This window comes from Sturnira hondurensis, unplaced genomic scaffold (assembly GCF_014824575.4).
Source record: "Sturnira hondurensis isolate 20B ecotype Veracruz unplaced genomic scaffold, ASM1482457v3 Scaffold0015596, whole genome shotgun sequence".
Lineage (NCBI taxonomy): Eukaryota > Metazoa > Chordata > Mammalia > Chiroptera > Phyllostomidae > Sturnira > Sturnira hondurensis.
The window spans coordinates 517,662-545,567 of NW_028088227.1; the positions used below are offsets into that span (position 1 = coordinate 517,662).

The following is a 27,906-nucleotide window of genomic DNA, read 5'->3' on the forward strand; positions in this document are numbered from 1 at the left end:
AACCCTCATGGTTTTCCCTGAACTCTGCTAGGGCTCAAATCTGTCTCCAAGCCAAACTTGGATTTGCACTCTAAAGTGAAGTGACAGAGCCCCAGGGACTGGGGAAGCAAGAAATCAAATTCCAGGCCCTGGCTGGTGTAGTTCAGTGGATTGAGCTCGGGCCTGTGAACCACACAATCGTGGTTCGATTCCCAGTCAGGACACATGCCTGTGTTGCAGGCCAGTTCCCAGCAGGGGACTCATGAGAGGCAACCATACATTGATATTTCTCTCCTTCTCTCCTTCCCTTCCCCTCTAAAGACAAATAAATAAATAACATTATTTTTTTAAAAAAGAAACCAAATTCCTAGTGCCTTGAGACTTCTGGCGAAGATGGGGGCATAGGTGAAAACACTGTGCCTCCTCCCACAACCACAATTAAGGACAACAAAGATTTAGAAACAAAAACACAACCAGAACAGACAGAAAATTGAACCGTACAGAAGTCCAACAACCATTTAACCAGACCAGTAAGAGGGACGGAAAGGGATTGAGGCAGGAAAAGGCAGTGGCAGCCAGACCCGGGAGCACAGGTGGCTCAGGCGAACCGTGGTCACACATTCACTGCAGATGAACTAGGCAAAAATGAGCAGCAAGACAGATCATGTGACCCAGGGCCCCAGCGATGGAAAATAAAGCCTAAAAGCACCAATTGAAAAGGTGCCGGCTTGTGGGAAGTGGCAGAGGAGACAGAAATGAGAGAGAAAGAGAGAGAGAGAGAGAAAGAGAGAGGCAGGAGGAACAAGCACCATTGTTCCCCCTCTGACCCCACCCCCAGTGATAACCCAGTGATTGGGTTGCCCTACCCCGGTGAACACCCAAGCTTTCGCCCCTCATATGTAATGGGCGTGAACAGACCAACACATTATGGCTCAAGCACAAGAACAAATCAAAGCCCCGAGCCAATACTTTTAAGCAAACAAGAGATAGCCAACCTATCAGACACACAGTTCAAAATACTGGTAATCAGGATGTTCACAGAACTGGTTGATTTTAGTCACAAATTAGATGAAAAAAGGAAGGCTACACTAAGTGAAATGAAGCAAAATGCACAGGGAACCAATAGTGTTGGATACAAAACTGGGACTCAAATCAATCAGGCGGACCAGAAGAAAGAAAGACAACCAAACAGAAAAGAACGAAGAAACAAGAATTCAAAAAAAATTAGGAGGGGCTTAGGAACATCCAGGACATCTTTAAACGTTCCAACATCCAAATTATAGGTGTACTAGAAGGGGAAGAGGAATGGCCACAACTGGAAAACTTATTTGAACAAATAATAAAGGAGAACTTCCCCAGTCTGGCAAAGGAAATAGACTTCCAGGAAATCCAGGAAGCTCAGAGTCCCAAAGAAGTTGGACCCAAGAAGGAACACACCAAGGCACATCATAATTACATTACCCAAGATTAAAATGGAGAAAATTCTAGAAGCAGCAAGAGATAAGGGGACACTCACCTACAAAGGAGTTCCCATCAGACTGTCACCTGATTTCTCAAAAGAGACCTTACAGGCAAGAAGGGGCTAGAAAGAAGTATTCCAAGACATGAAATCCAAAGACCTACATCCAAGATTGCTCTATTCAGCAAAGCTTTCATTTAGAATGGAAGGACAGATAAAGTGCTTCTCAGATAAGGTCAAGTTCAAGGAGTTCATCATCACCAAGCCCTTATTATATGAAATGTTAAAGGGACTTATCTAAGAAAAAGAAGATAAAAATATGAACAGTGAAAGGACAGCAAACTCACAGTTATTAACAATCGCACCTAAAACAGAAGCAAACTAAGTGGACAGCTAGATCAGGAGCAGAACCATAGAAATGGAGATCACAGAGGGGGTTAGCAACAGGGGAGTCGGAGGAGGAGAGGGGAGGAGAAGGTACAGAGGATAAGTAGCATAGACAGTAGGGAGAAAATAGACAGGAGGAAGGCAAGAATAGTATGGGAAATGTAGAAGCTAAAGAACTTGTGACACATGGACATGAACTAAAGGGAGGGAATGTGGGTGTGCAGGGTGGAGGGGACTGAAGGGGGAGAAATGGGACAACTGTAATGGCATAAACAAAAATATATTTTTTAAAAATTAAATAATTTAATTAATTAATTAAGAAAAAACACAAATTCCTGGTGCCTTGAATCACTCTGTGCCTAAGCAGGGCCACTTCCTTTCTCCCCAACCAAGAGGAGACAAAGTTCTCCCAACTGAGGTAGACCCCACTTGCAGCTCTCCATCTGCTCCTTTGTAGGACAGGGATAGTTCTCCAGAATGCCTCTGCTGGGGAGTGGCCTTGACCCTGAAGTAGGGTCTCCTTTGGGTGGAAATGGGTTTATTCCCTGAAACCAATAGTATTCTATCCTCTTCTAGTCCTGCCAGGAGAACTCTTCCTCCCCAGTTCAGTGAGAATACCCATCTTTGGAAGAAACCAGCAGAGATACCAGGCCAATTCTTAAGGCAACTCAGGTGTTTATTTCTGGCAAGCAGACAGAGGAATGTAGGATTTCCACTAGCTGAGATTTGGTACTCAAAATAGGGCAGGGGCTTGGAGGGGAGTGATCGCACTTAGGGGGCTGAGTTCTTCATTAGTTCTGCCATGGTCATCTGGGCTTCTGGGCACCAATCTGGATGGGGTGCTACTCAGTGGGCGGAGAGGTGCAGCCTTCTTTGTCTTTCTCCTGGGGTGTGCCAGAGCTGAGCAGCTCCTGAGTGGTTGGCTTCCACATGGTCACACCGGGAACCAGCTTCAAGGCTTCTGGCTGCAACAGAGGCTTCCACATCACCTGGGAAGTGGCCTCAAGGATGCGGGGCTCAGAATAAGGCAACCTGTGAGGATCCAGGCCCTGAGGAGGTACACGGCTGCGGCCGGCCCACAGCTCTTCCAGCATTTCGGCCTCCCGCTCCCAGCCCTGGGGCCACTTTGCACTGGGCCACGTCTTGGGGCTGATGCGGCCGGGGCGATCCAGGTGCCTTTCAAGAAAGAGGTTCTGGGAGGTGAGCAAGGGCTCCTCTGACCAGCCTAAGCTTAAAGGGAGAATCTGGAGGCCGGGGCCCAAGGCAGGAAAAGAACAGGCTGGAGGGAACGGGCAGAAAGCTGCTGCGGAGACTCTGAAACTGGGGCCAGTGGTTGGGCGTCTGGCCAAGGTCTCGGTCTTCTTGACCCGCTGGCGCCTGCGATAGATTCCCAGGGAGTCCACCTCGGAACCTGGATCTACAATCTCAACTATCGGGTTTACCAAGCGGCTCGGCAGCCGCCCCAATGCAGGCAGCCGCCCCAACACTGCCTTGTGACCCTTCCTGTAGAAGTCCACGTGCCAGGGCTGCTGTGGCTGGAAGAATGTGGAGGGGTTGAGCATGGTGGGGCCCGAGGCTGTGCAAGGCACCTCCTCCTCCATTTCCTGGTCCCCAGCAGCATGTGACTGTGGTGTGCAATAGAAGTCCTCTATCGAAAACTGGGAGCTGTGGGGCCGTGCCCTCTCGGCAGATTCCTGGGAGCTGGCTACCTGGGACAGCTCCAAAGAAGAGTTGAGGCTGCCAGTGGGAACCATCTCCACCATCTCCACAGACAATGACTGTTGGAGAGTTGTGTTCAAGGACCCAGCTGAAGAAAGGTTGCCTTCTCCCTGGCCTTCTAGTTCCTCTAAAGGACCCCCAGGCCCTGCCTCCTGAAACAGATCCGGTTTGGGTGGGGAGCCGGGGGTGTCTCTCAGCGATTCCATCTGCTCATCAAAGCCTCTATCCATCCACAATCTGTCTAAAGGAATCTGGTCCACGCTACCTTGGTCCTGGAGAAATGCCCCAGAGGCAGGCAATGAGAAGTCAGAAAGGGAGAAAGGACTTAAGGGTGGAGGAGTCAAGAGGGGCCCTAGGGTAAAAGAGGGTGCAATGGGCTTAGAGGTGGGGGTTGGAGGGAGCTGGGCACTGGGCTTACTTCACTTTGGAAAGTCTCCTCCAGCCCCGCCCTGGCTGGTGCCTGCAGCACTGGCACGGATCCCTGAGCCCAGGCATCCATTGTGCTTGCAGAGGGCTCCTCATCCTCGGCCTCGGCCTCTCCCCACGTGGGGTCCTCGGCCACTGTGGACTCTCCTTCCCGGGCCAGGAAGCGCCACTCAATGATCTGCAGCATGGCCTCCCGAGCCTGGCTGATTGTGAATGGAATGCACTGGGGAGGAGGGAGGCAAGAGAGGGTCTCAACGGGGTGGGAAGAGGTTGCAGAGTGGGGAGTGGGAGGAACCAGATCCAGGCTCACCTGCTGAGTCAAGTAGACTTTGAAGGCAGAGTCCATGACTCCTGCCAGCAGATCTGCCAAGATGTCCCCCACCACGTCCTCGCCCTCCTCCTGAGCTGAGAGTGCCATCCACTCAGCCCCACTGAGCCGCCCAGGAACAATGTCCACCTGCGGCACAGGCACAGTAGGTGGCCGTGCCTTTTCCACCTTGGATCTGGTCACCCCGCGGTCCCGGGCCTGCTTCTGTGGGAAAGAAATAGGACAATCAGGGAAGGAAATCGAGGAATGGAAGAGAGAAGCAGCTATAGGCAAGGAGGAAGCTTTCTCAAGTTCTCTAGTTGGAAGGAAAAGCCTTTTGAAAGGGACAATTTACTAAGAAGCTACTGTGTGACACATGCTTTTCAGGTGTTTGACCTAGCTAATTTAATTTTCATAATAGCTCACTAAGCCCACTTCACAAAGAAGCTGAAACCTGACACAAGTTAACCAGCACTTGCTTGGGATCACACAGTAAACCCAGGCTATACATCCGACTCCACAGTCCTTGCTCTTTGCACTAGTACAAAATGTTCTAAGTTCTTGAGAGGTCAAAGAACTTGAAAAGATGAATCAATATATGGGTTCTAAAGTATCAGGTGTTTTGCCCCAACCGGTGAGCCTCAGTGGATTGGGTGTTGTCCCACAAACCAAAAGGTCATGAGTTTGATTCCCAGTCAGGGCACATTGCCTGAGTTGTGGGCCAGGTCCCCAGTTGGGGGCGTAGGAGAGGTGACCAATTGATCTGTTTCTCTCCCTCTATTTCTCCCTCCCTTCCCCTCTCTCTAAAAATAAACAAAATCTTTAAAAGAAAATAGGCGCTGTTTAAAGTCTCCTCCCCCTTCCTTAAATCAACCTAGATCCTTATTTCACAACATATATCTAAATAAACTCCAGATGGCGCTGCAAGGTAGCTCTGTTGGTTAGAAGCTTATCCCAATGCACCAAGGTTTGGGTTCCACCCCCACCCCCACCCCACCGTCAGGATCAGAGCACATGCAAGAATTAACCAATGAGTGCATACATAAGTGGAACAATGAATCTATGTTTGTCTCTCTCTTTCTCCCCCTTCCTCCCTCTCTAAAAATCAATTAAGTTATTTTTTAAATTTTAAAGAAGTAAATTCTAGATGGATTAAAGGATAAACACATACACAAATAAAATAAAGGCATAAACAAAAAGTAAAATGTAGGAAATAGATTAACTTCTCATATAATCTTTGAGTAAGAAAAAACTGTAAGAATAATGAAGAGCTCTGACCAGTGTGGCTCAGTTGGTTGGTCATCATCCCAAAAAGCAAAAGGTTGCTGGTTTGATTCCTGGGCAGGGCACATGCCTGGCTGGCCAGCTGTGCTCATTTGGGGCATATGAGAGGCAACCAATCTATGTTGCTTTCCCTCTCTTTCTCCCTCCCTTCCCCTCTCTCTAAAAATAAATAAAATCTGTTAAAAAGAAGAAGAAGAAAAAGAATAGCCCTGGCTGGTATAGCTCAGTGGCTTGAGTGCCAGCCTGCAAACCAAAAGGTCATTGGTTTGATTCCCAGTCCTGTTAAATGCCTGGGTTGCAGGCCAGGTCCTTGGTTAGGGGTATGTGAGAGGCAGCCTACGGATGCTTCTGTCACACATCAATGTTTCTCTCCTTCTATTTCTCCCTCCCTTCCCACCTCTCTAAAAAATAAGCAAAAAATTTTAAAATATATAAAAAGAATAATGGAGAAATAGGTAAAAGGGTATACACATACAAGGTCAAATTTTCCTGTATTTATTTTTATAAACATTCCTAGTTTACAAGCTGATATTGGTAGTTACTATTTTCTGGTACTGAAAATATAACAGTCACATACATTGTCTTGACTCGATTCTTACATTTTTTAGACTTACTACTTTTTACAGAATTTTACAGAATTTTCCCACTATCACACAGCAAGGAAGTAGTGGAGTGATAATTCATGTGCAGGTCTGATCCTAGAGCTTGACTTTATACCGCTTCCCAAGCAAAAAGTACAGCGTGGGGCAAAGCGGGTTATAGTTGTGAGTACACAAAAAAGAGTTTATTCTTTTTTTAAAAGATTTTATTTATTTATTTATCTTTGGAAGGGAAGGAGAGAGGGAGAGAAACATCAATGTATGGTTGCCTTTCGTGCGTCCCCTGCTGGGAGTTGGCCTGCAGGGAATTGACCTGCAACCCAGGCATGTGCCCTGACTGGGAATCAAACCACGATCCTCTGGTTCACAGGCCAGTGCTCAATCCACTGAGCTACACCAGCCAGGGCCTACCGAACTTCTTTTGCCTTCAGAAATTATTCTTCTTGACTTTAGTTTTAGCAATATATTAAATAAATGNTCTCCCAATATATTAAAAATTCATGTGAAATTTTTAAAAAAATCATAAGATCCCAGAATAGTAAGGACATATTTTACAAAAGTAGAACTATAGGGGACAAATAAACATTTGAAAACATGTCTAACCTTCAAAAATATTAATTCTAGTATTATAAATGCACTCAAAAGTCTTTAAAATATATTCTCTGACATATTTCCTGTGGTGTGATAAGTGCAGAATATTGAAAACATTTCTAACAAAAAGAGAATGGATAGCTAATTATGCACTATCTGTATGATGGAATATTATGCAATGATTAAAGGTAATCCTTAGGAAGAATTTGCAAGAGCAGAGAAAAATACTTAAGATTTAATGTTAAATGAGAAAGCAGGATACAAAATTATATATCAAGTATGATCTCAGATAATGTAAGCCTGTATGTGTTGAAGAAAAAAGAAAACACCAAAATTGTAACAGTAGGTGTGTTTCTTTCCTATACCCTTCTCTACTTTGTATGTTCTTTACAATAATATTGTATTCCTTTATAATCAAGAAAACTCCACTTAAAAACACTAGTCCCCAAAAATTCATTTCCGGGCATAGGAATTCACTAGCAGATTCTTTGGAGCCTCCTCACTTCCCCACAAGAGTCTCGTAAACCTGGTTTCCTCCAAAAATTTACCTCCAAATGTAATCTTCTCAAACCTTTGCCTCTTCACCCCTAGGCTTACTGACTCATACCTGATGTTCCCCCAAATTCATTCTCCCTCAAATCCGATGCTTTCTAGACTTCACAGGGACTCAGAATCCTTTAAGCCTCATTTTCTCTCTTTGTTAGTTGAGAACAGCCCCGCCGGCAAACCTGGGAAAGGGCCCAAAGCGGGCTTGGCCAGAGCAGGGCTGGTCGGGCTGGCAGAGAAAAGCCGCTTCATTAGACTTCTTCAGCTTCTCCTGTGACATCCGTGACAGTTAGGAAGGCCAGAGGACATTGTTCCACAAAGGTTCTTCCAATGTCTTATTTTAAAATTTCTTGTTTTTAAAACAATTTTGTTTTCAAGTGCCGCCTCAGGGTTGTTGTTTAATCCAATTCTTCCTCGTAAAACTCTCGAAATAGGTAACAACTCCCCCCAAATCCTGACCAAGTATGGTTAATTCATTTAAGTGGGTACCTAAGTGTAAGAGACTTAGCTGTTTCCAAAGTCGCTCGTGTTCCTGAGAAACCTCAGCTTCCCATTGTGTAAAAAAGTGTGTAAGTAGGCGTGATGCAAGGGTAGGTTTTTTGCCTAAGTACCGAAGTGGATTCCTCGGTCATCTTGAACGCCCCGGAGATGGGTGGGCACCAGACATCGCGGAGCTGGCCCTCGGTTTCCAACACCAACCTTAAAGGCCAATCCCGGCTCTGGAGAAACCCCAGCTGAACTGAAGCCTACCGAGCTTTCATGCGCCATCACCACCGCAGTCGCTCCAACCTCGATGTTTGAGTAACTCCTGACCCTGCTCCCGCCGCCGCCGCCTAACAGTCGCCNGCCCCGGAGATGGGTGGGCACCAGACATCGCGGAGCTGGCCCTCGGTTTCCAACACCAACCTTAAAGGCCAATCCCGGCTCTGGAGAAACCCCAGCTGAACTGAAGCCTACCGAGCTTTCATGCGCCATCACCACCGCAGTCGCTCCAACCTCGATGTTTGAGTAACTCCTGACCCTGCTCCCGCCGCCGCCTAACAGTCGCCCCAGCAACCAAGCTCTGCGCTGGGTGGCTTGCCCCGCCCACAGTTGCCTCAGCAACCGCGCTGCGCTTGGCATGTTGGTGCTCGCCCCGCCCAACGGCTGCGTACTTGCGTCGTTTCTATGGTGGCGGCGGATTCGGTGGGACAGAAAGATCCTGGAGTAAGGCAAGCAGCCCTGGGGGCGGGGGTGGGGCTCACTATGTGACCTCTGACCTCGGCTGGGGCTTCGGGGATCCGAACCGAGGGTGGAAGGGCCTGGGGACTATCTTACTTTAATACGCCTTGGCTCCAGCACTTGAAGCCACCAGGTCTCGTACCATCACCCTTCCTTCTCCAGAATCTCCACCATCCCCCCATGACTCAGCCCTGGGGCTCCCCTCTCTTGCTCCACGAGATCCTCCCACTGCCAGACCCCCATCATCATCCTCGGGGCGGGGGGCGCCCCATTACAGCCTAACAACACCCTCACCCCCACCCCCAGCAGAATCATTGCTGTCGTCTGTTTATTCTTGAGATTTTGGTGATTCAGACGTCTCTCCCCTAGGATGTTCCGCCGGGAGCGTTCCATCCCCCTTCGAGGCTCTGCTGCTGCCCTTTGCAACAACCTCAGTGTGCTGCAGCTGCCGGTCCGTAACCTCACACATTTTGGGGTAGTCCATGGACCCAGCGCTCAGCTTCTCAGTGCTGCTCCTGAGGGTGTGCCCTTGGCCCAGCGCCAGCTCCACGCTAAGGAGAGAGCTGGGGTGAGCCTCCCACTTATCACCCAGGTGAGGCATGGAGTTGAGAGTGGTGTTGCTGAACCAAGTCCTAACCCCTGCCCTTCCTCCCTATATCTCAAGGAATAGACTTTCCCTAACCCTCTGAATTTCTGTTCCTCTGGGTCCTCATGTTCTCTGATGACTACTTCCCCCTACTCTGACCCACCTTCCTTCCAGGTCCACTGGTGTGTACTTCCCTTCCGAGTATTGCTGGTACTCACCTCACATCGAGGAATACAGGTAAGAGGAGGAACTTCGTGCCTCCCGCACTAGTTTTCTCAGCTCCTCTCCATGTCCCCAAAAGCTTTCTGCACTTGCCTCTAAACACTCCCAGGTTTTACACATGCTTAGCCCACTCTTCCCTTTTTCTCATCTTCATTCCTGCTATCTTTTTAAATTCCCAAGTACCCTCTCCAACATCTGCCCCTTTGCTAGCTGTAAGACCTTGGGCAATTTAGTTAACTTATCAGAGCCTCAGTGTCCTCCTCTGTTAATAGGAGAAAAAGTAGTACCTACCTGCCAGAGTTGTTTTGAGAATTCAGTGGGCTAATCCTAACATGAGTATGTGACATACTCAGCACAGAGCACAGCAAAGGATAGCTGGGTTGTACTCCTGTCCTTGCCCTCATTTTCCAGATGTATGAGTCTGATGGCTCTGTCATGGTCTATTGGCACGCACTGGACTCTGGAGATGCCTCTCCAGGTATGTGCAGGACTGAGTTGGCTATGGGTAGGGGGTGTTTCCTGGGGCTGGAGGAAGTGCTGTTTTTAATTGTTTTACCCTTTTATACTCAGTACAGGCTGTGTTTGCCCGAGGAATTGCTTCCAGTGGCCACTTCATCTGTGTGGGTGAGGGGGCCAAGGGCAGGGCATTGGGGTGTGCTGGAGTATAAAGGTGTGGGCTTTGGCCTGGTAGATGCTAAAGGTCTGAGGAAATTGTGGAGCATTAGAGGGAAGGGTGGAAGTGAAGGGGGAGTTAGAGACTCCAAAGAGCCGTAGATGGGTTCAGAGGGGCAGGGTGGGGTAGAATAAGAGTAATCGTGGAGGGCCAGGACTGTTGGAGTGGTGAGAGGTGGGTTTGTTACTAAGGTTTGTGGGATGGAGGGAGTGCTCAGTGTGATGGCTGGAGACGCGGGAGGACTAGGACTCGCTGCTCCTGCAGGAACGTGGTCAGGCCGGGTACTGGTATTTGATATCCCAGCCAAGGGTCCCAACATTGTACTGAGTGAAGAGCTGGCCGGGCACCTGACTTCAGTCACAGACATTGCCAGCGAGCCTGCCCAGGAACAGGTGAGTTGATTCCCTCTTCTAATTCCAGTAAGCCTGGGAGCCTCCCCAACTTGAGAGGCAGAAGACCTGGATGCCAGTCTTGGCTCTGCCATTAAGCAGCTGGATGACTTTGGGCAAATTGCAGTACTTTCCTAGGCCTCAGCAACCTCAGTGCAATGATGAAGCCAGGGATACTTAATAGTTCACTAACACTTCTCAATACTAGTGTGAATTGAGGAGTTGTGACAGATGGTTTCTAAAAGGCTTTCCAGCTCTGACATGTGCAGCTTCCTTTTCTGGACTTGGGCAAGTCCTACACCCCCAGTGCCACCCTTTCCAAGAAGCCTTCCCAGTATTCCAGCTCCCACTGATCTCCCTTAACTAAACTCTGAATTTGTACTGTCCTCAAAGACAACTCTTCTGTCCCTAATTGGATTGCAGACCTCTTGAGAACATGGTTTGTATCTCCTAATTCATATCCTCTACTGAATCTGGCCCAGAATGGGGCCCATGGGCTATGTTGGCTGTCTGGAGTGGGGGATCTAGAGGCCGAATCCAGTTATGACTGGGACTGGCTCACTATAAGACCTCCAGAAGGTCATAACACTATAGTCAGTTTCCTCATCCACACACTGAGTACAATTATATAACCCCTCCTAGCACATGGTGTGTATGTGAAGGGAGGGTGGGGAGACTGAGGAATAGCATTTTATGCTTCCCGAGGGAACCCTGGGTCCAGCTTGTAAGGACTTCTTATCTTTGCTTCCCCTAGAGAGGTAAAGATGCAAATACTACCTCCCTTCCCCTGTATACAGGACCCAGCAGGGGAGAAAGGGAAAGGCCCACCCTGCCTTTCTGCTCAGGACTGCATTGCTGACATGGTGACGGCAGATGACTCAGGCTTGCTGTGTGTCTGGCAGTCAGGTCCTGAATTCAAATTATTGACCCGAATCCCAGGATTTGGGTAGGTGAGGCAAAGGGGCTGAAGCCTTCCTGAGGCAGCTTCAGAGTGGGAAGGGACCTTGGGTCTGGGGAAATCAAAGCGGGGCATTATCCTTGCAGGGCCCCGTGCACTTCTGTGCAGCTGTGGCAGGGGATCGTAGCAGCGGGCTACGGGAATGGGCAACTGTGTCTGTATGAGGCCAGTACGGGAACTCTACACNCGAATCCCAGGATTTGGGTAGGTGAGGCAAAGGGGCTGAAGCCTTCCTGAGGCAGCTTCAGAGTGGGAAGGGACCTTGGGTCTGGGGAAATCAAAGCGGGGCATTACCCTTGCAGGGCCCCGTGCACTTCTGTGCAGCTGTGGCAGGGGATCGTAGCAGCGGGCTACGGGAATGGGCAACTGTGTCTGTATGAGGCCAGTACGGGAACTCTACACGCCCAGATCAACGCCCACGCCCGGGCCATCTGTGCCCTGGATCTGGCTCCGGTGGTGGGCAAGGTTAGTCTCCTCCTCCATCCCTACATAGCCTTATTCCTGATGCTGGGTGTTGAGAGGAACCCGACAGGCTTGTCTTTGCCACTTGGGATAGCACTCCAGCCCCTACCATTCCTGTCAGCACGTTCTGACTCCCACTTGTCCTACTGCCTTTTTTAATAGCTACTCTCTGCAGCTGAGGACACCTTTGTACACATCTGGAAGCTGAACAGAAATCTAAATGGCTGCATTGAGGTGTGTGTGCAGAGGGGTGGGTTGGGGGCTCAAGCATAGGGCAGGAGGCCCTGAGCAGCCCTCTCTTCCCCCAGGTGGAACACTGCCATGGCGAATGTGTGCCTGACACTCAGGTGTGTGGTGCCCGGTTCTGTGATCCCTCAGGAAGCTCTTTGGCTGTGACTGGCTACGACCTCGCTGAAATCCTCAGATTCAGCAGTGTGTGAGAGCAGAGAAGCCCTCCTTTCTCCCTGTGGTATTTATAAAGTACCTTCTCCACCTAGTCCTTGTCTAATTAGTCGTTATCAGAGTTATCGTTCACAGCCGTGGAACTGAGCTCCAGGGAAGAGGGGATGGGGCAGGTCCAGACCAAGCAGAGGCAATCTCTCCTCAAGAACTAAGTAAAGGCTGCTGTTAAATAATTTTAATGGTTGATGTGGGAGTCACAAGGGAGGTGTATTCCCTCCCAGCGTGCTTCAGTGCCATCCTCAAAGCTGGTTAGTTCAGGAGGTATAGGGCAGGGTTGGTTCCAGTTTTCTCCCAGGAAAGGTTTAGCTTCCCAGCCAGCCCCAGGAATGAGTCCCTCGGCACCATGGCCATCATAGTTTAAGAGAGGCTTCTGCTCCCCATCCCCAACCTACCCCCAGTCCAGCTGAGGAAGGGGAGGCCAAGCTGGCCAACCCGCTACAGATAGTGCCCAATCAAGAGCCCAGCGGTGTACAGGTCATCCTCTTCTGGCCAGATCCCACTGCCAGCGACTTTCTCTCACACTGGTGACTGGAGCCAAGTGCGGGGTGGGCCTTTGCTGCAGAGGCCTCTGGATCGTGGGGATCGGTGTGGGGGAAGAGAAGCAACTGAGCGGGAAGCCCCAGGGGAATGGTCTGGCGGGGCAGCATCCAGGGAGAATGTTCGGGGACGTCCCCAGGGTAGGGGGTGGGTCCTGGCCGGGGCCACTGAGGCAGGCAAGCAGGGGCTAGGCAGGGCAGGCTGGTCTGTAAACATGGCTAGCCAGGGTGGGGGCGTCTCCAGCCTCACGCCCTCCCGCTGGGCCAGGATGTCTGTCACGGCTGCGATGTCATCCAGAGGCTCAATAGCTGTGGCACCAGGAAGGGGTTGAGGGGATGGGGCTAGTCAGAGCTGAGGCCCCAGGCCTACCCAGCCCTGACCATCACCTGTCACTGTAATAGGAGGAAAGCAAAGCCTGGATCTCGGCTGAGATTTCGTTATCTTGCAGTAGCAGCCCTTCACCTGGGCCCCCTGGAGCCACAGGTTGTGATAAGACTGTGGGGTACAGGGTGCAGGGTGGACAGGATTGGGGTGGGGGTGGGCAGAAGTGGGTGAAGAAATCAAGAAAGAAGAGGAAAATGAAAGCAGTGCCAAGCAAGTGAAGGTCAGAGGAAGAGACAGGAATCCACATCCACATGCAGAAAGGGAAACAAAAAAGAAGAAATTAGGAAAGAAATCCATGGAATGAATCTGGTTCTTTGGGGTTTTGTTTTGAACTTTGGTGGAAGTGGTTTCACGAAGAGTTGGAGGAGAGAAAGGGACTCAATAGGACTGGGGGGGACTTGACTCCCCAGAGCTCTGCCTTAGTCCGAAGTGTACCTTTGGCCTGTTCCCCTTATCTGGGTTCTCTTAAAGCTCCAGGCCCACTTCCCATCAGGCTCCCAAGTACACTTTCACTCACCCATCTCATGGTACAAGGACCCCTGCTTGGCCAGTACTGGGGCTGGTTTCCGGGGAGCAGGGGTTTCAATCTTCATGATTTCATCACAGCACTGCTTCCACTGGCCTGGAGGGAGAGCAGTGATTGGGGATGGAGAGGAAGAAGGCCAAAAGGACCAGGCTACCCTCCACTGCTCCTGCTACATTTCCTTCCACTTTTTAAGGTTCTATTTATTTTTTTTTAGAGAAGGGAAGGGAGGGAGAAAGAGAGGGAGAAGCATCAATGTGTGCCTCTCGAATGCCCCCTGCTGGGGACCTGACCTGCAACCCAGGCATGTGCCCTGACTAGGAATCAAACTGGCCACCCTTTGGTTCGTAGTCTGGCATTCAGTCCACTGAGCCACACCAGCCAGGGCTTTTCACACATTCTTGTTACAGAGGCCCGGTGTAGCTCAGTGGATTGAGCGCTGGCTGCGAACCAGTGTTGCCAGTTCGATTCCCAGTCAGGGCACATGCCTGGGTTTCGGACCAGGCCCCCAGTGTGGGGTGTGTGAGAGGCAACTATACATTGATGTTTCCCTCTTTCTCCTTCCCTTCCCTGTCTCCAAGAATAAATAAATAAAATCTTTTTTTAAAAAGTAACCCCAGCCCTGGCTGGTGTAGCTCAGTGGATTGAGCACGGGCCTGCAAGCCACATGATCGAGGTTCGATTCCTGGTCAGGGCGTGTGCCTGGATTGCGGGCCAGTTCCCAGCAGGGGACTCACGAGAGGCAACCGTGCATTGATGTTTCTCTCCTTCCCTTCCCCTCTAAAGATAAATAAATAAATCTTTAAAAAAATATTTTAAAAAAGTAACCCCAATTCCTCCCAAAGGTTTAATGTAGCTTCCTCTTCTTACTCATGTCAAAGAAAAGCTGCCACAAAGCCTCCATCCAGCTCTGCAGGGCTCCCCGACTCTCTGTCTGAAGGGTGTGTGTCACCTTGTCCTCCCCATACTGGTTACTGATGATCAGGGTGAAGGGCCGGCCTGTGGCCTGATCCAGCTCCCCTGCCTGGACTTGAGTCTCCTGTAAGAGAAAAAAGGGTCTTCTTCCAAGTCCATGTTCATCGCAGAAGTCAGCAGTGACTTCATGGGAGCTTCATCGTCCCTGCCTTAGAAAGAGGAGCTTGTGGGGCTTTTACCAAGCCCTTTCATTTGCCTCCTACTGAACAGAGTGGGAAGGAATGGCAGGAAGGGACTGAGGATGAGACAGATGATCTTCAGTCAGGAAAGAGCAGCAGATTGAGACAGGGTGGGCAAGGAAGGCACAGAGGCTGGCAGGAATGCTGAGTCCTAATGTCCCTCACCACTTCTGTAAAAATCTGCAGTAAGGTCAGCAAAAGGGCTAGGGAACAAAGGGGTCATTAGACTTGGGTTGGGAGAGGAAATCTGGAAAAGGTAGAGTAGATGCAAATTAGAATCTGAGAGGGAAGGTGGAAGGTGAATGAAAAATCCTAAACTGGCTGTAAAACCCTCTCTGAGAATTGGCAGGGACTCGGGCTGGTAAGTAGAAGTGACAGCCCTTTTCCAGTGATGCTTGTCGGGGAGAACATGGTCAGCATTTCCAGACCTGGAGGTGGGTGTGGTGCTCTGAGGAGCAGGACGCTTTGCTCTAAGGTCTGCACCCACCCTCCTGGGGCCTGAGGGAGAGGCCCCAGGCCCCAGCACCTGCTTGCCTGCCCACCAGGGACCCATCACCTTGTTGATCGCAATAGTAAACAGCGGCTCTTCTCCAGTGTCTGCGTCTTCAGATTGCCGGTAACAGAAGAGGTTCGTGCCCTTCAGGACTCCATGCACTTGTGCCCAGCCCTGCCGTGCTCCAGCTTGCTGCGTAGGTGACTCAAGGTTTCCTGGGGGAATCACACTCCCAGCACCCTCTTTCCCAGCCCTCCATCAAGAGTCTGCTCCTTCTTGGCCCCCTGCTGTCTGAGCCTCCTCTTGTCTAGCCATTCCCCTCCTCCTCCCACCGTATCTTGATGTTTTTTAGTGGTTCTTAAGATTCTCGGGTGAGCCTGCTCTCCCCTGCCTTCTCCCAGTTCCCTTCCACTCCCTCAGAGGCCCTCACCTGCACCCTGAGGGAACCACTCGCAGTAGGCTGGGTCATGCAGAGAGGCTGAGCCACCAAGCGGCAACACACACTGCCATAAAGGGGCAGCCAGGCAGGGTGGTCCTCTGGGGGAGAGCAAGTGCAGGGTGAGGGTGAAAAACAAGGAGGGGACCACCCAACAGCCCCTCTCCACCGTCCAGCATCACCCACAGGCACATACTCACCATGGCTAGCAAGGGTCAAGTCGTGCGTGCGGAACCCATCTTGCACTGCTGCCAGGGTGAGGGTGGTATGAGCCAGGAGGTGGTAACGAGGACCGCTGCAGGGCATACGGAGAGGAGGGCCTTAGCAGGCGAGGAGAGCATGGGGGCCGCTTCAGGAGGCAGGGGCTACATATAGGGCAGAGTAGATCTGCCCCATTGTTAGACGGCCATGTGGAAAACCAGCTTGCCTTCCCCATAGAAGGTGGGAACAAACATTTACTCAGCTCCTGCTATGTGCCAGGTTCGATGATTTTTATATATGTTATCCTACTATATCCCCATGACAGCCCTGGATGGCATTCTTTAGTTAGTAGATGAGGCAGCTGGACACACAGGTTAAGAAATTTGCCCATAATTTATAGCTTGATGGGTAGGTGGTGGAGCTAGAATTTGAATCTATGTCTCCCAAATCAGCATTCTGTTCATTACCCTAGATGTTCTCAAACCACTCCTCAGAGACCCAGTGATCCCACAGGGTGCTTCCAGACTCCTGTAGGCACTGTGACAGAGCCCAGGCTATCCTCCTCCAGCCAGGGTGCTCTGTTCTATCCATGTGAGATGCATTTGCTGCTGCAAAAAAGTGAAGACTCCAGAGCCTAAGTGTCCCTGCATCTCTATTGGTTATCTCATTTGGCTTAGGCCCAGCTCTGAGTGCATCCCAGCCATGTGGCCACTGCTCATACATGTGTCTATACGTCCTGGTAGCAGTACAAAGTAGGTTCTGCAAGCTCCCAGCTGCTCAGAGGTCACCCATGGCCAGGATAGGCATTTGAAGGCAAGGGGAGAATGCAGGACCTTACCCCACAGCCGGGGTGGGGAGCAAGATGGGACTGCTCCCCGAACCCCCAGCACTCTCCAGTGATGCCCTAATACGCCTCCCAGAGGACCGGCCCAGGGAGCTGCTGAGCTTGGTGGCGAGCCTCTTTGGGGCACCAGCCAGGGCCCCCTCCTCTTCCACGCAGGCCCCATACAGCTCCAGTCGAAGTTCAAAGTCTGGCCCTGCCTCAGTACTATAGAATTATGGGAAGAAGAGAAGCGGATGATCCTGGGAAGTCCAAGAAGGCATGAGGGATGGGGGTGGGGGAAGGGTGGATGTGGTACAAATTCGGGACAGCTCCACAGGGAAGGCCCATCGCCCTCCCTCCCTCCCTCCTCTCCCCTCCCCTGGAGCCACCTCATCAGAGCACTGGGGCAGAGTGGGAAGGGGAGGGAGCCACACTGAAGAGGTACTCACAAGAGCAGGTTGCTCTGAAAGGAGATGTCCGTGAGGGTTCTGTCCACCAGGATCATCTCTGTGTCCTGAATGTCTCCCCCTAACTGCAGCAGCAGGAACACAGCCCAACGGTGCAGATCTGAGAGGGCAAAACAGGTAGCAAAAAAAGTGCCTCACAGGAACTTTCAGCCTCGGGTCACACCCCTGAATTTGTTCCAGTGTGTGTGGAACTCACCGCCTTTGTTCTTGAAATATTCTGTGTCCTTCCACATGAGTGGAATTCGGAGGTCTAGGGGCAGAGGTTAGGAAGAGAGGTTGAGATGGGGCAGGATATTTTGTGGTTGGGCAAGGAGCACCAGGGGCTGCGGTAGTTGTGCTCTTACCAGAGATGCAGACCCGGCCTCGGCAGGGGGAGCGCTCAGCAGACAGCCCACCGTCGGAAGGCCTGTGGGCAAATCACAGTGTTCTGGCCTGGTCTCCAAATACTACCCTCCCTGGCTCTGGATTCCAAGGGTTCTAGGACCACCCACCCCATGCCACCCCCAGCCCAGGCAGCCCCAGCTGACATTGCTGGGCTGAGGGACTGTTTTTGAGTTGTCAACTAAACCTAGGAGGTCACTGGGGTCACTAGAGGCATGCTAGCTCACACACAGTACGAGCTTGGCTCCAAGTCGCCAGCAAGCACCCTCCCTGACCATCCCCCCAAACCCCTCCCAGGAACCAGTGGGTCTTGAGTGGACAGGGGTCCACAGAGAGACTCTCTCTTTCTAGGGCTCTCCTCCATTAAACCCCAGGCCTGAAGGAGTTGGCAGACTTTTTTTTTTTTTTTACTTTACAATAAGGGATGCTGGGCACCTCCACCATCTTATCACTTCTTAGATATAAGAGGGTACTGGGTCAGCCAAAAAATCAAGTAGACCAGTTTTTGATGAAAGGAAAAAACCCAAATAGGGAACATTTGTATTCCATTTACCACAAACCATTCTCCTCCTCAGCTCTGATTTCTCTTTTACCCTCCCGGTTAGATAGGCTGCACCTTCCCCAGGCCTCACGTTCCCCAATGCCCCACATTCCCCAACACCCCACATTCCCCAACACCCCACGTTCCCCAACGCCCCATTGCAAGTCCCCAGACCCAGGCCTTCCCCTCCTCCACAGCCCATCATCAGGACTCATGTGGTATGTCCCTTCCTAAGGGAATGACAGACAGTTTACCCATATTGATTCATAGTGCCGGTGATGTAACCAGCAACTCAGGACTTCAGCTAAATGATGTGACACTAATGTCAGTGTGATTAGCTGTCAAAGACTCAGGTCTACCTCAGGTCACACTGTCTAGGCCCTGTGAACAGAGCAGAAACTGTTGACAGCTGCCTCTCAGGAGACATCAAACTCCTAGTAGAAGCTGTCCCCCTGCCTGCCTGTCCTTGCCTTAGCTCTATGGGACAGGCATCGAGTGAGTTTTCTGCCTCCCATGTGACTTAATGGGTGAGCACTGGAGGGCTCCTGGCAACCTCTCCTTGTCTTGGCCTTCATGGCTGAGCTGAGGCCCTCTCCTACTCAACCCTGTGAGGTCAAGCAGATCACTTTGCCAGAAGTCAATCTTACAAATGACCAATTTACCAAAAATGGCCATTTCTTGGAATGATCAATTTGCCAAATATTTTCTCCCCATTTCAGTTTTACCAGAGCATCACCTCAATCATTTCACTGCAGATTTGTCAGATCAGCAGAGTCTTAATGTTAGCTTGTGTTCCACATTCAGAAAAAAAGCCGAGCCCCTTGGAATGCACAATCTAGTTTATGTGAAGGGTAGGCTTTCCCTTAAACCACATTTTATTATTTCCGTTCCCAATCTCTGTCTCTATTGGTGAACCCCAGGTACAATAAAGTATTGTCAGTTTGTGGCAAATTTGTCCATTCAGCAAATTGATCATTTGGTGAACTGACTTTGAGAACACTGGCTTTCTAGAAGCCAGCCAGATAACCTCACGAGATCACAGGCAAGGCTTAGCAAATTAGTGTTTTTGCATTACTCCCCCTCCGACTGCCAGCCTGTCACCGAAAATCCCGGCTTTCCTGAGTCTACCCCTAGCTCCTCACTAGGGCACCTCTGCGCAGCACACTGCAGTGGTAAAACATCAAGGTGTCTTCCAGGCCTGATATGAGAAGATCATCTTTAGGGTAATAATCCACACTCCACACACACACACTGTACCGCTAACCCCCAGAAGACCTTGCCTCCCTCTTGCTCACCGCCGGCCTGTCTTCCCCAGCACCTGCGCCTCTTTGCGCCGCTGCAGCTCGCCCATGTAGCTCAGGATGCGGCTGTTGCACACCAGCAGACTCTTGGTGGCCTCCAGGGCTTGCTCACGCTGGGAACAGGCTGCCAGCAGCTTGCAGGCCCCTTCCCTCATCCGGATCTCATGGTCTAGTTTTCTCTGCAACTCTGTGTCCTAGCCAGAGTAGGGAGAAAGATGAGAAGGATATGTCAGTCAGGGGACAAGCAAAATCACTCTCCAGTCCCCAAGTGGGGTGTGGCCCAGGAGAAACTGACAAGAAACTAATGTTTCAGGTACCTCAAGGGCAAGGGTTGAGTTTCAACCTCAGCTACCCAAGAATAATCAGAGCAGTTTTGTAAAAATACCGATGCCCTCATGCATTTGATGGGGGGAAGTATGCATTCCTTCAGCATCTGTTGAGAGCAGTTTGGAAAAAAAATCTATGAAAACTACAAATTCACATATCCTTTGATCCAGCTACCCAATATCTAGTTTATCCCACCAATATAGTTACACATGTGGGCAAAGCCATATCCTTGCAGCGTTGTTTTAGAACACCAAGATTAAAAGTCCTTCAACAGAGCATTGGTTAAATAAGTCAGAGCATGACAGGCACGACGGACTTATCAGGGCGGGAGGGAGGGGATTACTCCGTAAATTATATAAATGGCTCATCGCTATGCTATACACCTGAAACTAATATAATAATATTTAATGTTAACTGTAATTGACAAAAAATGGGATAGATAAAAATAATTAAGTTACAGCACATCTCTCTTAATGTCTTAATGCAGACATTAAGAATGTGCAGATATGATACCATCTTCAAAACATATGAAATGAGAAAAGTAGAACAGAATTGTCACATCTACCATGTGTGCGCTGCGTGTACACGCTCACTCACTCAGACGCAGGGATGCATGAAAGATTAGTGGGCACAGCGCTGGGAGCCGGGGATGGAAAACAGGTATGAAACTTTATCTACATGTACCCTTCTTACTATTGTACTATTGGAAATTATGTTACCTTTTTAAAAATTAAATCTTCTCAGTTAAAAAAAAGGGATCAGGCCTTACCTCAGACTTGCAGAATAAGAATCTCTAAGAGTGGGGCATATACATTTTTTAAAATTACCCTGAGTGATTTTGAGGTGCAGCCAGGGCTAGAAATCACCAACTAAAGGGAGTGGACACATAATAAAAACCACCCTGGGTTACCCTAAAGACTCGCGTTATGGGGGAACATCTAGTTGGCAAGGGATCAATGTAGAAGCATACCACCTACAGAGTTCAGCCTGTACACACCCCAAATTAGGGGGTTGGGCACCTGCTGGCCCTCTGAGCTTGGAAGGTGAGGACAGAGGCAAGGAATGGAGATGGGAAGGCAGGTGAAGCAGGAGGTCAGGAGTGAGGGGCTGAGCAGGCCGTGCATAGTGGGTGTAGTGGGAGAGGCACGGGGATTCTCAGGAATTTCTACACTTGGAAGGGAGCCCTGTAGGTCTTGGCATAGGGCAGAGGAGGAGAACATCAGTTTGACATAAGACAAATGTGGTTTGAGTCACAGCCCTGCCAGGCTTGAGAAGATGGGAAGAAACTTACTAGAAAAGCACGGTGCACTTTACTCAGCCTCTCTGAGACTTGGTTCCCCATCTATAAAATAAGGATGGAAATAGTCCCCACATTCTAGGGCTGAAAGGATTCAGTGGAACAGGAAAGTAAAGCACTAGCCGAGTGTCAGCACAGGGTACCCAGAACAGTGAAGGTGCCCATTTTAGTGATGCGACTTCAGCGCAGCAGCAGTCCCCCAACAAACACTGGAGTGAGTGTCCCTGTGCTGAACAAGACTCCATTTAAAATGCAGCTGGGAGGCGAGAGATGCAGACAGTAATGGCTGCTCCTTAAGTGCTAGGTCATGGCACACACACGCTCACAGAACATACATCCCATTTGCTTCTGGCTGAGTGATGGAGAGGTAGACCAACCCCAGGACAATGTACAGATCAGTTCAGGGAGCAGGCCAATGGCAGCACCAGGCTGGAGATGGGTGTGAATGTGACCACCCAAATGTGACCTCTCCCATACCAGATCTCTTCCACACCCTGTGCTCTTGCTTCTGTCCCTGGTGGCTCCAGTCTTCAAGTCTGTAAGACCTGAATACCCTAAATCCCTGCTTCCAAAAGCTTTGCCCAGCCTCCCTGCAGATTCTTCCTTCACTGTTTCCTGGGCCACTAAGCAAGGCCAGATTCTCATCACCCCTTACCTCAGCCGTATCCATCTATTTCCCTCCCTGACGGTTCAGGAAAAAACCCAACCTGGTCCCAAAGCCTCCACCACCAGGAAGCCCTCCCAGACTACACAGCTCCACCCAGCCCCACTAGGTCTGTACCAGGGTCCCACTTCTATTAATCTTCTCTGATTGCCAACCCCCATTCCATTCTGCATCCAGCTTCCTCCACAAACACTCCCAATGGGTGAGGCAGGGAGCGGGGGGAACAGGCATCCTCAAGGCCCCTCCTGGCTGGCCTCTCCATCCCAGCCCCAGCACTCACGGATCCTTCCCTAGCCCTGGCCATTGCGCATGCCACGGGCAGCAGCTGCAGCGCACTGCTCCGGGTAGATGTACTGTCTGGGTGCCCGCTTAGCTGCCTCGCCCGCGGCGCTCAGGGCACCGGTGACATCAGCTCCCAACTGCCGCGAGAGCTGCGGAGGGGCTCCAGGGCGCACGCGGTCGGACTGAGAGCCTGCTCACGCTAGGGTCCGGGCTCCTGGGCTCCTAGTGGTGAGACCACAGAGGAGACAAGTCGCAGTGCTACAGTACTACCTCCGGGAGCGCCCCATTGTCCTAGAAAGGGCTCCAGGGCCACAGCAGGCGCTGGAGCTGCAGGAGGCCGGGAGGGAGGCCCCTGCCCTGTGTGGTTGCACTCCAAGGTGACCCCTTCCCCCGGAGTGTGGAGGACAGTGTATAAATTGGAGTAATAGGCTGCAGAAGTCACTGGGCGCAGCCTAGACGAACCTGACTTAAGGCCCTGACACCCCTCCTACCACCCGCCGATTCTAAAACCCCTCTCTCACGGCCTAGAAATCCCGGCTCCTGTTCTTCCGGGAGAGCATCTCAGGAATCCTGGCACATTTTCTAGATCTCCGTGCTTTTCACCCATGTCCCCACCCACTCCGGGGACAGCAGCTTATTACCTCCTCCCCACCCGCACACCCTCTCTCCCCAAGGAGGCAGCATTTTCACCAGACTCTCCAGAGAAAGAGCCCAGAGTTGCATGTCAGCAGGACGTGGGTCAGGACCCAAAGGGCTGAAGAAGGATAAGTAATGAGCAGAAACCCCAAAACACTAATGTGGCCCTCCTGGGACATCCTTTCCTGTCCTTCCCACTCTCTTCTGTCCCTGACTTCCTGCTTTGCTTCACTTTCTGTTCCCTTCAAACTATTCACCAGGGCTAAGTTCAAATCCTCACTTAGGAAGCTGACTAGCTGTGAGAACTTAACCTCCAAATCCTCCGTTTGTAAACAGGGGTAGTACGCCACCCTGCTCACACTATGGTCTGGGGATCATGTGGGGAGTCTGACCTCTCCCTGGGCCCAGGACATGGTTATAGACAATCTTTCTCTCACTCCCACCACCCCTTTCCTTGCAGCTTAAGTTGCCTCCTCTTGCTAATAGAGAGCGATGATTGACGAGTAATGTCTGCTCTGATCCAGGGAGTCAGGGTGGGGGCTCAGAGAGGCAACCCATGAATAAAATGCCATTCCTGGTCTAGACTCTTTACAGCCCTGCCTCTGACCTCCCTCCACAGGAAACCCCTGCCTGGTCCAGGTGCCCATTTCCACAGCTTCCTCTGTCTTCCCCATCTCAATCAATTGCCGCACTGTCCAGTTGCTTGGCCACACACCTGGGAATCATCCTGGAGGCTTCTCTTTGCCTCGCCCTTCATGTCCAACCCATCAGCAAGCTCTGTCAGACTGCCCACCAACACCTGAAATCCACCCCCTTCTTGCCTCCACCATGAGCACTGGCACCCACACCACCAGGTTCGTCCCCTTGAGGCTGTAACAACCTCCCTTCTGGTGGTCTTCTGCTACCCCCCTTCCAACCTTCCTCTCCCACCCCTACTCTACCTAGCCTATTCTCAGCAGCCATCATTTTAAAGCATTAGATGAGTCAGTCATTCCCCTGTGAAAAGCCCTTCCATGCACCAACGCCACAGCAGGAGTAAAATCTAAGTGTCTTGTCATGGCCTTCAAGACCCTACATAGTTTGGTCCCTGGCCATGAGCTCAACCCCAGCTATTTCCAGCCACCCTGGAACTGAAACTCATCAGCCTTAAAGGGCTTTGGCGCTTGCTTTGCCCTCTGGAAAGCTCTTCCTCCTGTCTTCACATCTTTCTGGTCTCAGCTCAACGATCTCCTCACAGAAGCCTTCTCTATCTAATGCTGCCCTCCCTACACCTCATGATAGTTATATGCCCATTTTCATCATACTGTCACTATGTGAGATTACTTATGTATCTGCATGTGTATTCTCTGTTCCCTGGTAGAATGGGCCTTTCCTGTCTGGTTCACTAAGGTATCCCATGATCTAGCTTGGCATATAGTTGCTCAATAAATGTGTTTAAATAAACTAATAAACAGTTCTCTGCCATCTCCAGGGCCAGCAAAATCTTTACCTCCTGCCCCAGAGTTCCTTCCTCTTCTCTAGGAAGGTCACATCCTTTCTGCAAACTTCTCTCAAATTGAACTCCTCTTTTCTTCCCATACCTGAAAGGACCCTCAGCTCCAAAACACACAGCCTCGCCCACCAACAGAGCTTCCAGACGAAGGTGTGATGACCCTGTTGTCAACACATGCTCTGATTGGCAATACTGAGCAGGACCCACACACACACCCAATGGAAGAAATACAGAACCACCTGTTCCTTCCTCTTCCCACTTGGCAGGCCTGCCCTCCCCCCCTCAGCCCCAGCAGGGATGGGCTAGGCAGAAACTGGGGCTGCAATGTATGCCAAAGAGGTACACTGGGGGTGGGGACTGCGGGGTGGGGGTCATTACCTCCAGGCTGAGTGCCATCTGCCGAATGTAGAGCATATTCAGGTCCTCCAGGATGTGCAATCTGTCCTGCATCTCTGTGTCCCCTAGTGCCCCTTCCCTCGTCAACCCCTCCAGAGGGAAGGGGTGGGCAGGAACCACACTGCTCCACAATTCCTCCTCCCACTGTTCCCCTGGTCTTGAAAGAGGTGGGCAGCTCTTGGACAGAGGGCAGAGGCTGCCCCTGTCCCTCTGCACTTCTGGTTAGACCCCTCTGACAGCTGCGACAAACTTTCCTTGCCTACCGATGTTCCAGTGTCCTGGTGGGAGCCAGGCATGAAAGGAAAAGAAAGTGAGGTGAGAATAAGTGGGGTTCCAGGAGGGGAGGCCAGCTGCAGAGGGGACACTGGGCACAGAGTGTCCAGTCTTGCTGTGGTGGCAGCTGTTCTCCCAGCTGTGGAAGAAAAAGGCCCTTTCATTCCGACTCTGGCCCCTCCCCAGCCTCCGCCCACATCCCTGGCAGGGTGGACGCAGAGTCTGTGTGCCTGCAGGGCCTGAGGGGCAGGCACAGCTGGAAGGGGGCAGGGAAGGGACGCCTCACGTAGGTTTTACAGACTCCTGGAGTTTGTCAGGAGGTTGGAGCTTTCTGAGAGGGTTTCTGGCTTAGTTTGAGGAAGAAGGGGAATGAAGGTGAGGACTTGGGAGAGTGAGCCCAGGGAGTGTAAATTCGGCCCAACTCCCAGGGCCACCTTTTCCAGCGTGGGGTCCCTGTCCAGCCCGCCCCATCCTGGGCTTACAATTACCTCGCTTTTCCAGCAGAAGGGAGAAGAGGGAGGGAGAAAGGCAGGGGTGTGCCTGTCTGTTGCTGCCCCCGCTCCCCTCTGCAGGCCCCTTCCCTTCCAGACAGGAAACCAGCACCGACTCCCAGCCAGCTGCAGCTTTGCCTACCCGCCCCCCCCCCCCCTTCTCCACGGGTGTACGGAGTCGCACACCCCCGGGCGGCCGGCCGGGCCCTGCGGCTCCGCCCCGGCTCCTCGGCGCGGGCCCCGGCCCCCAAGGCCCCTCCTCCTGGCCTCGCCCCTCACTCTCCCACGCTGGCCCCGGGCGGGGCTGCTTTGGGGGGGAACCCGACAAGGGCCTTCTCCACCGAGTTCACTAGCTTCTGAGTCAGAGAAGGCCCGGGACACCACACCGGGACGCGCGTGAATGGGCCTTTGTTCCGAGCAGGCCAGGGGGCCGGGGGGCGGGGGTGGCGGTGGAGGGCAGAAGCCAGGCCCGGAATCCCGGCCGGCGGAGAGGGCGACGGGAGGAAGGCCCCTCGCTTAACCCTTCCGGGCCCGGCAGGGCAGCAGCGCTGACCCGGGACAGCTTCCGAGCTGCCGCCACGCGGCCGCTCAGCCCCCGCGGAACCCGGTCCGGGAGTCTCAGGTGGGCTCGGACCGCGGCCCCGGAGGAGACCGTCAAAGCGGCGGCCGGACTCCTCTCAGGCCCCAGGAAAGGGGGCTGCACGTCCGGGCGAAGGAGATGACCGCTGATCGCGGAAAGGGACGCCCCCCATCCCGCCCCGGGACACTCGCCCTCCCGGCCCATCAGCGAACAGGGCAGCGACTGCGGCGGCTGGAGCTACGGGAACCGGCCCGGCCTGAACGCGGATGCCGACGGCGGAGGCGCCGCGACGCGGGCTGGAAGCGGAGCGGGCGCCCGAGTCCGGGGTCCGAGCGGCCGGGCCCCCCTCGCCGCCCGCCGCCCTGGCCCTGGGACGCTCGGCAGGCGTCAGAACAGTTCGGGATCCGAGCCCGGGGCCCCGTCACCCGAGAGCACCCGGAGTTTGCCCGAGCAGAGGCGCGCCCTCCCCGCCGGCCGGGCGCGCCCGGGATGGCGCGGGTCCGACGCGGCGCAGAGCGAAGGCGCGCGGCGCTCTCACCTCGGGCGGGTCGCTGAGGAGGCTGAGTCGGAAGCGGCCGCGCTTGAACTCCATCTCCAGCGCGGAGCCCCTGGCCACCGTGACCCGGCTCCGGTGGTTTCGGGAGAACATGCTGGCGGTTCCGCGCGTTCGCCCGCCCGGCGCCCTGCCCGCGCCGCCCGGCTCTGCCCCGATTCCTCGGCGTCTGCCCCTCGACGCCCGGCCGGGAAGCTCCCGCGGCAGGTTCCCAAACTCCGCCCCTGAGACGGCACCTGGGCCAGGCAGGGCGCGGCCCCCTCCTCTGCCTCCCCCGCAAAGGCCCGTTCGGGGAGGCGGGTCTCCAGTCGCCCTCCAGCCCCTCCGCAGCCGGCCTGGCCGGCGAGCGCGGCGCGGGGAGCGCGGTCTTTTCCGGCCGGGGTCGCGGGCTCCACACCTGCGCGAGGGGCGGGCCCGGGGAAGCCCCGCCCCCAGCCTCCCGCACCTGGCTGTCCGGACTACCTGCGCGCGGAAAATCCCGCCGCCTGGATCGTCGCGGGGCACGTGGCAGCGCCAGCCCGGCCCTCGAGCCGCGCCCTGTCTCGCCCCTAAGCAGCTTCGGAAGCGGCTCTTTCAACTTCCTACAGTCCCAAATATTTCTTTTTTGACCCTTTTTCTGGTTAGGTTTCCCTCGCGTCTTATAGTCCCATTCCTAGTGGCCACAATTCAGGAGGCAAGTCTTGGAAACCTGTTCTGTCACTTACTAGTTGTGACGCCCTGACTCAGCCACTGAACTTTCTGAGCTTGTTTTCTTATCTGTCCAATGAAGATACAGTAGTTATCTCTACTCTTCCGGTTGCTGTGAGAATTACATATGAGAACCAACGTAAAATGCATAGCATAGCACCTAGCACAAGTGCCCCGTAAATGGAGCTAAGTAAACAAAGGAGCAGGTACAGCACCCTGTGCCCTTGGGTGGGGCGCCAGCGGCCTCACCCCTGGACCTAGACCTTAAGCGCCTTAAGAGGACCAGTGTACAGTGGCGTCCGTAATGGTTACATCCCAACTGTTTGCTGGACGGCTGACACAGGGTTACCGCTCCCTGCTTCTGCAGAAAAAGGGGACCCCTCTTTATCCCCAGAGAGTCTAGTTAGAAAGAAATGGCAGAGAACCACGGTAGTTCTCTGACAGCACGTGAGGAGTCTCCTGGAGACCTGAGGACTTACTGGGGAGCGCTTGAGAGAGCAGGACTCCATAGCACATGGGCTGGAGCCAAAGAAATACCACCTTTTAGCTTTAGAGAGCCCAGGTTAGCCTTGCTCTACTACAGCAAATTAACCAATATTATTTTTAGAGAACCTGACTTAAAATTACCCGAGCAAAAGGGGAAATTCATTGGCTTAAGGAACTAAAATGGCTTAAGGGATCAGTCAGGCTTTGACTGTGGCTTGACCCAGGGATTCA

General features: G+C 52.4%; 3 protein-coding genes across 12 annotated transcripts; 1 reads left to right on the forward strand and 2 right to left on the reverse strand.

Annotated features, from left to right (window-relative positions):
- Positions 1-2,469: 2,469 nt before the first annotated feature.
- Positions 2,470-8,146, reverse strand: CUNH2orf81 (chromosome unknown C2orf81 homolog). The gene is given in 4 exon segments (XM_037064889.1): positions 2,470-3,816; positions 3,963-4,193; positions 4,281-4,502; positions 8,048-8,146. Coding segments are annotated over 4 exon segments (1,656 nt in total). The 5' UTR covers positions 8,066-8,146; the 3' UTR covers positions 2,470-2,631.
- Positions 8,147-8,417: 271 nt separating this feature from the next.
- WDR54 (WD repeat domain 54) lies at positions 8,418-12,304 on the forward strand. Of its 4 annotated transcripts, none has more exons than XM_037064890.1 (11): positions 8,419-8,503; positions 8,888-9,110; positions 9,279-9,341; positions 9,738-9,804; positions 9,897-9,950; positions 10,264-10,391; positions 11,186-11,334; positions 11,433-11,511; positions 11,728-11,811; positions 11,971-12,042; positions 12,117-12,304. In XM_037064890.1, the coding sequence occupies exons 2-11, from the start codon at positions 8,889-8,891 to the stop codon at positions 12,246-12,248; spliced, it is 1,050 nt and encodes a 349-aa protein (XP_036920785.1). In that variant the 5' UTR covers positions 8,419-8,503; position 8,888; the 3' UTR covers positions 12,249-12,304. The 4 variants fall into 4 exon arrangements, with proteins under 4 accessions (XP_036920789.1, XP_036920785.1, XP_036920787.1 ...); XM_037064892.1 differs by having other exon boundaries at positions 8,420-8,508; XM_037064891.1 differs by lacking the exon at positions 8,419-8,503 and adding an exon at positions 8,557-8,651.
- A 126-nt stretch (positions 12,305-12,430) lies between these two features.
- On the reverse strand, positions 12,431-26,844 carry RTKN (rhotekin). 7 transcript variants are annotated; one of them, XM_037064884.1, is made up of 13 exons: positions 25,367-25,467; positions 24,588-25,221; positions 19,506-19,705; positions 17,633-17,694; positions 17,485-17,538; positions 17,271-17,388; positions 16,837-17,046; positions 15,998-16,092; positions 15,792-15,898; positions 15,425-15,553; positions 14,585-14,753; positions 13,709-13,813; positions 12,431-13,115 (listed from the first exon to the last, which is right to left on the reverse strand). In XM_037064884.1, the coding sequence occupies exons 2-13, from the start codon at positions 24,657-24,659 to the stop codon at positions 12,787-12,789; spliced, it is 1,650 nt and encodes a 549-aa protein (XP_036920779.1). In that variant the 5' UTR covers positions 24,660-25,221; positions 25,367-25,467; the 3' UTR covers positions 12,431-12,786. The 7 variants fall into 7 exon arrangements, with proteins under 7 accessions (XP_036920779.1, XP_036920780.1, XP_036920776.1 ...); XM_037064885.1 differs by having other exon boundaries at positions 24,588-25,225; positions 25,367-25,463; XM_037064881.1 differs by lacking the exons at positions 24,588-25,221; positions 25,367-25,467 and adding an exon at positions 26,488-26,844.
- Positions 26,845-27,906: the final 1,062 nt, after the last annotated feature.

Excerpts from the sequence above, each read along its gene's own strand:
- WDR54 (XM_037064894.1), top strand. The coding sequence starts at position 8,465 with ATGGTGGCGGCGGATTCGGTGGGACAGAAAGATCCTGGAGTAAG. Across the intron at positions 8,509-8,887 it reads CAGAAAGATCCTGGAGTAAG|GATGTTCCGCCGGGAGCGTT; the intron begins GCAAGCAGCCCT and ends TCTCTCCCCTAG. Across the intron at positions 9,342-9,737 it reads CCTCACATCGAGGAATACAG|ATGTATGAGTCTGATGGCTC; the intron begins GTAAGAGGAGGA and ends CTCATTTTCCAG.
- RTKN (XM_037064881.1), bottom strand. The coding sequence starts at position 26,598 with ATGTTCTCCCGAAACCACCGGAGCCGGGTCACGGTGGCCAGGGGCTCC. Across the intron at positions 16,093-16,836 it reads CTCCCCACCCCGGCTGTGGG|CGGTCCTCGTTACCACCTCC; the intron begins GTAAGGTCCTGC and ends TATGCCCTGCAG. Across the intron at positions 13,814-14,584 it reads GCAGCTTTTCTTTGACATGA|GCCAGTGGAAGCAGTGCTGT; the intron begins GTAAGAAGAGGA and ends CTCTCCCTCCAG.